We start from the raw sequence: 8842 nt of genomic DNA on the forward strand, positions 1-8842 counted from the left end.
TCAGAAATAATTTGCACCAATTTTTGAAACATTATAAAATTTCAGAAATACATTTTTGTTCTTTGGGACCAACAGTGTAAAATATGTCTTCTAATTACATGATTAATATGAATATCAGCCAGCTACACAGCTCTATAAATGGTTTTTATTTTATAAATTACTCATGATGAGCCCATTTCGACATTTTGCTGATCCACTGTCAACCATGGTGTCAAGAGAGAAATAGCATACATAAAAACTGACTGAAGTCAGATATATGTCTCCAACATACAGCTAAGGAGAAACTAATAATTCTAAAAACAGACAGGAAATGGCAGCAACAATATTACAAGTAAGAACAGCTGATCATGGCACTATCCCGAAATGGGCTCATTCTGAGTGATTTATAAGATAAAAACCATTTAAAGACCAGCGTTGCTGGCTGATATTCATATTAATCAAAAATATATATTTGATTTTTTTCTGTGTTACTGTTGTTGTTGTTGTCTTCAGTCCTGAGACTGGTTTGATGCAGCTCTCCATGCTACTCTATCCTGTGCAAGCTTCTTCATCTCCCAGTACCTACTGCAACCTACATCCTTCTGAATCTGTTTAGTGTATTCATCTCTTGGTCTCCCTCTACGATTTTTACCCTCCATGCTGCCCTCCAATGCTAAATTTGTGATTCCTTGATGCCTCAGAACATGTCCTACCAACTGGTCCCTTCTTCTTGTCAAGTTGTGCCACAAACTCCTCTTCTCCCCAATTCTATTCAATACCTCCTCATTAGTTATGTGATCTACCCATCTAATCTTCAGCATTCTTCTGCAGCATCACATTTCAAAAGCTTCTATTCTCTTCTTGTCCAAACTAGTTATTGTCCATGTTTCACTTCCATACATGGCTACACTCCATACAAATACTTTCAGGAACGACTTCCTGACACTTAATTCTATGCTCGATGTTAACAAATTTCTCTTCTTCAGAAATGCTTTCCTTGCCATTGCCAGTCTACATTTAATATCCTCTCTACTTCAACAATCATCAGTTATTTTGCTCCCCAAATAGCAAAACTCCTTTACTACTTTAAGTGTCTCATTTCCTACTCTAATTCCCTCAGCATCACCCAGCTTAATTAGACTTCATTCCATTATCCTCGTTTTGCTTTTGTTGATGTTCATCTTATATCCTCCTTTCAAGACACTATCCATTCCATTCAACTGCTCTTCCAAGTCCTTAGCAGTCTCTGACAGAATTACAATGTCATCGGTGAACCTCAACGTTTTTATTTCTTCTCCATGGATTTTAATACGTACTCCGAAATATTTTTGTTTCCTTTACTGCTTGCTCAATATACAGATTGAATAACATCGGGTACAGGCTACAACCCTGTCTCACTCCCTTCCCAACCGCTGCTCCTTTTTCATGTCCCTCGACTCTTATAACTGCCATCTGGTTTCTGTACAAATTGTAAATAGCCTTTCGCTCCCTGTATTTTACCCCTGCCACCATTAGAATTTGAAAGAGAGTATTCCAATTAACATTGTCAAAAGCTTTCTCTAAGTCTACAAATGCTAGAAATGTAGGTTTGCCTGTCCTTAATCTATTTTCTAAGATCAGTCGTAGGGTCAGTATTGCCTCACGTGTTGCAACATTTCTGCGGAATCCAAACTGATCTTCCCCGAGGTCGGCTTCTACTAGTTTTTCCATTCACCTGTAAAGAATTTGCGTTAGTATTTTGCAGCTGTGACTTATTAAACAGATAGTTTGGTAATTTTCACATCTGTCAACACCTGCTTTCTTTGGGATTGGAATTATTATATTCTTCTTGAAGTCTGTGGGTATTTTGCCTGTCTCATACATCTTGCTCACCAGATGGTAGAGTTTTGTCAAGAATGGCTCTCCCAAGGCCATCAGTAGTTCTAATGGAAAGTTGTCTACTCCCGGGGCCTTGTTTCGACTCAGGTCTTTCAGTGCTCTGTCAAACTCTTCACGCAGTATCGTATCTCCCATTTCATCTTCATCTACATCCTCTTCCATTTCCATAATATTGTCCTCAAGTACATCGCCCTTGTATAGACCCTCTGTATACTCCTTCCACCTTTCTGCCTTCCCTTCTTTGCTTGGAACTGGGTTTCCATCTGAGCTCTTGATATTCATACAAGTGGCTCTCTTTTCTCCAAAGGTCTCTTTAATTTTCCAGTAGGCAGTATCTATCTTACCCCTAGTGAGACAAGCCTCTACATCCTTACATCCCTGCTTAGCCATTTTGCACTTCCTGTCAATCTCATTTTCGAGACGTTTGTTTTCCTTTTTGCCTGCTTCATTTACTGCATTTTTATATTTTCTCCTTTCATCAATTAAAATCAATATTTCTTCTGTTACCCAAGGATTTCTTCTAGCCCTCGTCTTTTTACCTACTTGATCCTCTGCTGCATTCACTTCCCCCATTGCTGTCAATTGTTCCCTTATGCTCTCCCTGAAACTCTGTACAACCTTTGGTACTTTCAGTTTATCCAGGTCTCATCTCCATAAATTCCCACCTTTTTGCAGTTTCTTCAGTTTCAATCTACAGTTCATAACCCATAGATTGTGGTCAGAGTCCACATCTACCCCTGGTAATGTCTTACAATTTAAAACCTGGTTCCTAAATCTCTGTCTTACCATTATATAATCTATCTGATACCTTCTAATATCTCCACGATTCTTCCATGTATACAATCTTCTTTTATGATTCTTGAACCAAGTGTTAGCTATGATTAAGTTATGCTCTGTGCAAAATTCTACCAGACAACTTCCTCTTTCATTTCTCTCCCCCAATCCACATTCACCCACTATGTTTCCTTCTCTCCCTTTTCCTACTCTCGAATTCCAGTCACCCATAACCATTAAATTTTCGTCTCCCTTCACTACCTGAATAATTTCTTTTATCTCATCATCATACATTTCATCAATTTCTTCATCATCTGCAGAGCTAGTTGGCATATAAACTTGTACTTCTGTAGTAGTCATGGGCTTCGTATAGACACGAAGCCCATGACTACTACAGAAGTACAAGTTGGCCACAATAATGTGTTCACTATGCTGTTGGTAGTAGCTTACCCGGACTCCTATTTTTTTTATTCATTATTAAACCTACTCCTGCATTACCCCTATTTGATTTTGTATTTATAACCCTGTATTCACCTGACCAGAAGTCTTGTTCCTGCTGCCACCGAACTTCACTAATTCCCACTATAACTAACTTTAACCTGTCCATTTCCCTTCTTAAATTTTCAAACCTGTCTGCCCGATTAAGGGATCTGACACCATTTGTGTTTTTGACTTGTTGTGTTCTGTTACTTGAATAGTTGAGAGTTCAAAATGTTTATCAACACTTAATGCTGTAAGGTCATTTCTGTCTTTAAATGAAATATCTCTCTTCACATAAATACATGAACCCCCAGGTTTCATGGAGAGACTACTGTAAAAACAAGGAAGTTCTTATGAGGCTAAGACTAAATATGAGATTTCATTACCTTTGTACCAGTGTTCCGTAAGACACACAACTGAACTGTCTAGTGTTTGTAAATTTACTTCTGTTGAACTTTGTTTTTTGTGGATTGTATATTCTGGGGAAGTACTGCTAAACATTTAGTTGTACTTATTGTGGTGGCCTCCTCCTCTTCATGCTTGATAGTAAAAAATCTTTCAGATGGTGTGGAGGCACTGTTTTCCACCTGCTTGCTACACTGTGCATTTCATTTGTTGTTTCCTTTTCTTCTGGTGTCCTGAGTCATATATTGCTGCTGTTGTTGCTGGTTGTGTAGATGTACATGTTGTGACCATTTCCTTTCCCTCTGTAGACATTGGTTCTAGGTCTTTTATTGCTGCTGTTGCCGGTATTGTCACAAAAGCTTTCCTGTTGACACTTACTTCTATACATGATCATTCTCTATGTTGTAGCAATGCTACAGCTGGATTCATTAGGCAGGCAGGGTTTTCCACGACATTGACCGCTTTGCTTGTGCAAGATAATCTGCAAATCTCTCCTGCTTTTGGCAGTGCAACTGTGTCATATTTCCCACTTATAGAAAAAACATTTGTCATGCACATTTTGATCCTCTGGGAGATTAATTATTTGCCCCACTTATTTAGGTGCATTCCATGTCTTGTAAAGTGCTTTCTTTTCATGTCATTTAGGGTGAGAAAAACAGCATTTAAAGTGGATTGACATATCTTTTTGTAAGCACTGTTTGATTTGTGGATCTCTTTGTTTACGTTTTGACGATTCAGTAAGGTCATGTCTATACAGTATGCCTAGCACAATCATTTTCTGATTCCCAAATGTACCAAGTGTCTGTCTTAATACTCTTGTTGCTACTTTCAGTTCATTTCTATATACATCATTTGTGCTGCCTACTATCACGATACATTGGCTTTGTGACAAACAATAAACTAAATAATTATGGTGCTTCTAGTGTTTTCTATGGGGGGTTCAACAGATAATATTTATCTGACAGGAAACAATGAGAGGAAATTTGTTAGGAAGGTAAAGTACACCAATCTGAACATAAAACGTTAATTACATGGTGCCTCAGGGCTCAGTATTGGGCCCATTGTTATTCTTGTTTTTTTAAACAATGTAGCACAACATTTTTTAACAGCAGATGCCGTACTGTTTGTGGACGATAGCAGCTTCTTTATGAAAGGAAAGAATGTATGGGTTTAGTGTTGTAGGATTGCAGGGTCCAATGATGCACAGTATATAACATGTAATAAGCACTAATTTATTACTCGGAAGCACACATATACAGTTATAAACATTCTTGATTCTCGGTTCACGTGTGTACTGTTTCACGTGTGGCCACATACTGGTTGCAAAGAGCTTGCCAAAACAAAGATATTACATGCGACTTAGTCAATAGTCGCCACATTAGTGCCCCCCCCCCCCCCCCACCTAGAGTGTGGAGCACATAACATAAATATTGGGGCATAAATGTAAAGTAATACCCAGGGGGGAGGGAGAGGGTGCTTAAACCGAAACCATACCTTACATTGCATTACATTAGTAATTGAAGCCTTCAAGCCAGAGAGGGGTGCGAATGGTCCTGCCTGATCGGGCAAATCCTTGTACAGCAGTCGAGGGATCCGGGGATGCGACAGTGCGTTGTGAGGAGCTGGGGTAGTGAACCTGAATGCCTGTTGCAGAACATAGGACTTTTACCATTGATGGGTCAGTAGCAACAGGCAACGGGACAGACTGTAAAAGATGAATGTGGGTTAAGTTGTCACTGGGGGAGCTGGTTCATTCATAGAAGACACACATATTACCCAGCTGCATAATGAAAAACACTTTAGAGCTGCAAATAAAATCTGTGTTGACATTCACTACCACTTCCATATACGGTTTGACAGAATCTCCACTTGAGTCGTCATAAGCGACATCACACGTTCCAAGGCTGGCCCCTGATATGTCACTAAATCCTAACAGGAGAGAGGCGGGGGGCTGCCTGTAGGAGGGGGAGTCATCACACGCATCACTCTTAGGGGAATGTCACATGCACCTGTAGCACTGTCACACATATGGGAGTGTGTAACGTCACTCGTGTGGGAGTGGGCATCAATCATCTGCGGGCCGTCGGTAGATGCCTCCTGCGAGGCAGCGGTAGCAGGGGATGGAGGCTGACTGGGTGGGGTATTGGGCAGTTCTCCCAGAGACCACACCGTTTTGAGGTGGCAGACAAGATACTGTTTGAGGTGTGACGTTAAGGAGGTGATTCCCTGCCACCAAAGAAAGCACAGACAATATTCCTTCAGTGGGAAAGGTCATGGCTCAGTGTTGTAGGATGCAAAGGGGATTCTGTTTGTAGATTATCTGCCCACTGGGCAAACAATTACTGGAGAATACTACGCTAACCTCGTGGACAAATTGCAACAAAAAATATGCGAAAAAGGCCAGGATTAGCAAGGAAGAAAGTCATCTTCCATCAAGACAATGCGCACCCGCACACATATGCCATCACCATGGTAAAATTAGGTAAACTCAGGTAAGAATTGTTGCCACACCCACCTTATGCACCTGATATGGCTCCGTCAGACTTCCAACTCTTCACAAAATGGAAAATTTTTCTTAGTGGAGAAAGATTCACTTCAAACAAAGAATAGATAGCAGGAGTTGACAACTATTTTTCAGGCCTGGAGGAAACTCATTTTCGAGATGGGATCAAGGCACTGGAACATCGATGGACCAACTGCATTAATCTACAAGGAGACAACATTGAAAAATAAAAAAAGTTTCAGTGATGTAAGTACTTTTTTTCTATTCCATTCTGAGACCTTTTCAAACCACTCTCTTACTTGTCCAGAAAAGTGTCTCACTCACAGGTGACTGATGTATGGTACATAGAAATATGCAACAAAAAACTATTTTTACAAGCTTTTGGTCTTTCTCTAGTCACGTACAAAAACACACCGACACCAAAATGCATTTTCCTGGTGTGTGTGTTGGTGTCTGCATGGTTGTATTTGTGTGAATGCATGTACTTCCACTAGAGAAAGAGCAAAAGCTCAAAAACTAGTATAAATACTTTCCACTCCATGTTTCTATACACCACACAAATTAGCTGCAGATGAGTGATTGCCTTTCCTTTATTTAGGGCATAATATTGATATTTGCATTTTGTGCTACAGTTTAAGGGAGAAATCATTCTGTCAAAGATTTCCTCTGTTAATAACTGTAAAGGGTGTTAATTACATACCTCTGCCAGCATTCGGTCGGTAACACACAGGACTGAAGTGCTGAAAGTGCAGTGTACCACATCACAGGGCCAAAGTGTTGAAGGTTCAGTGTACCACAGATTTTGTGTTTCTTACAATTAAATGTTGCGAGCACAATTACAAAAACTGGTAATCTATCTGTCTCTTCAAAAACTGGAAGACCTTTCACAAAACCCAATTAAATTTACATCATACATAAAGGATGTCTGTGGTACCAAGACTGGTGTCAAAAATCCTGTATGTATGACACAAGAAGTGAAACTGATGAGTAAAGTGAAAGCAAAAATGGTTACATGCATTTTAAAGGTTGTCTTTACAAAGGAAAATGCAGGATCACCACCTCACTTCAATTCTCAGAACCTAGTCTAGTTTAGTGAAACAAATATCAATGTCTGTTGCATTATGAAACAGCTGAAACGACTAAAACTGAACAAAACTGTGTGGTCCGATGGAATCCTATCAGATCCTACACAGAACTTGCAACTGAATTAGCCTCTAACCATAATATACTGTAGAGCCCTTGAAAACAAAACTGAGGTCAGTAACTGGAAGAAAGCACAGCTCACACTTACCTACAAGGTGGGTAGCAGAAGAGATCCTAAAAACTCTCATCCAGTGTCTCTGACTACTATCTGTTGTAGAATCTTATAACACAATAAAATTTGCTTGAGCTTCCAGCTATGTCAAGTGATTAAAAATTATGAGCTTTCAGATGAGTGCTCTTTAGCCTTGGTCAAGTAGTGAGTGTCTTCTAGTTCCTGCTTTCATCTTTATGTAGTCATGCTACTGTGACATCAATGGTGCCCCGTCCAGCATTATGTAAAGTAATGTTTTGGTTGTGCACCAGCTATGACCAATTCAAGATTATGATGACCAGGTCTAATAAGTTGTGCTTAGCAATGTTATCTAGCATCACAGATGTGAAAAGCTGGAAGAGTTCTCTGAGTACATAAACATCCACAACCAAATGAACTCCACAATGAGGATAGAGATAGATGGTGCCATGCCATTCCTTGACACCCTTGTATGCCGAAAACTTAAAGGGTGTCTCATCAATAGTGTTTACTGGGAACTCATTCAGATGATCTTCGTTGATCCATTATGGACCGTGGGATGACGGCTGGCATGAACTTCTTGATGCAATAATTTACCAACAGCAATATGAGCTGTTAGTAAATTATTGCATAAAGTCATTCAGATGAAGTGGACCAGTTTTAAAGACGGTTCCCCCTTGACCATTTCTGAATCCAATGACATTTTCAGAGTAGGTTCAACAATTTCTTGGATAGACGTGTACAAAGTTTCAGCTGAATATCTCCTCCCATTCCATTTCTGTAGCCTCTTGTAGACAGGTTTCCCAATTTTGCACCACATGCCAAAGTGCCAACTTGGGATAACTTTTTTGAAAGGTTTTGTTTTATTGCTACTTATTGCTTGAAGTTGATTTACGCATAACTACACTTGCATTTTTATTGACATAAAAGTAGATCTCACTTATTTTACTTCTGGTTACTCATTAATGTCACTTATGAGCATACATACTGTGTATGACAGGCTATAAATTTGAGCAATGTTTTTCAGCCATAAGCATGCATGGCTCAAGATGTAAACAACATAGCTTCTTAAGCTTAAAGAGTACTCTTTCTAGAAATATTTATTTATTTATTTTCATGTTCCAAAGATCCTCACTGCGAGTGTATTGCTAACCTGTAGAATGTGTCAGATTATTACAGTCATAGCCATTTCTAAATGGTCATAAGGCTTATAAACTAAAACACATATAAACAGATACATGAGGTTCGGGTATTTAAACAATATAGATTATGGTAGTAACAATGATTACACAAACAAATTATAAGTCTTACATTATAATGCATATAAAAGGCATTCTGTTGTCAATTGACATGTCAGTGCTGCATAGACTATCTCTTCAAATACTGGAAGACCTTCCACAAAACCAATTAAATTTACAGCATAAGGGCAGTCATTGGCACCAAAATTGGTGTCCAAAAACTTACGTATGATACAGGAAGTGAAACCGATGGATAAAGTGCTTAAAATTAAACACTTAGTACTAATTGTTACGCACTGTCAAAAATTCCTG

At 39.2% G+C, this 8842-nt stretch overlaps 1 protein-coding gene across 1 annotated transcript in view; it reads right to left on the reverse strand.

Moving 5' to 3' along the window:
* The window catches only part of LOC126096660 (proton-coupled amino acid transporter-like protein pathetic), a 177939-nt gene extending 171208 nt beyond the window's left edge, over nt 1-6731 (reverse strand). Inside the window, exon 1 of the mRNA XM_049910589.1 lies at nt 6720-6731. Coding sequence (XP_049766546.1) covers nt 6720-6731 — 12 coding nt within the window. The remainder of the gene's footprint in view (nt 1-6719) is intronic.
* Between the last annotated feature and the right edge of the window lie 2111 nt (nt 6732-8842).

The sequence above is a fragment of the Schistocerca cancellata genome, chromosome 1, assembly GCF_023864275.1.
Source record: "Schistocerca cancellata isolate TAMUIC-IGC-003103 chromosome 1, iqSchCanc2.1, whole genome shotgun sequence".
NCBI lineage: Eukaryota > Metazoa > Arthropoda > Insecta > Orthoptera > Acrididae > Schistocerca > Schistocerca cancellata.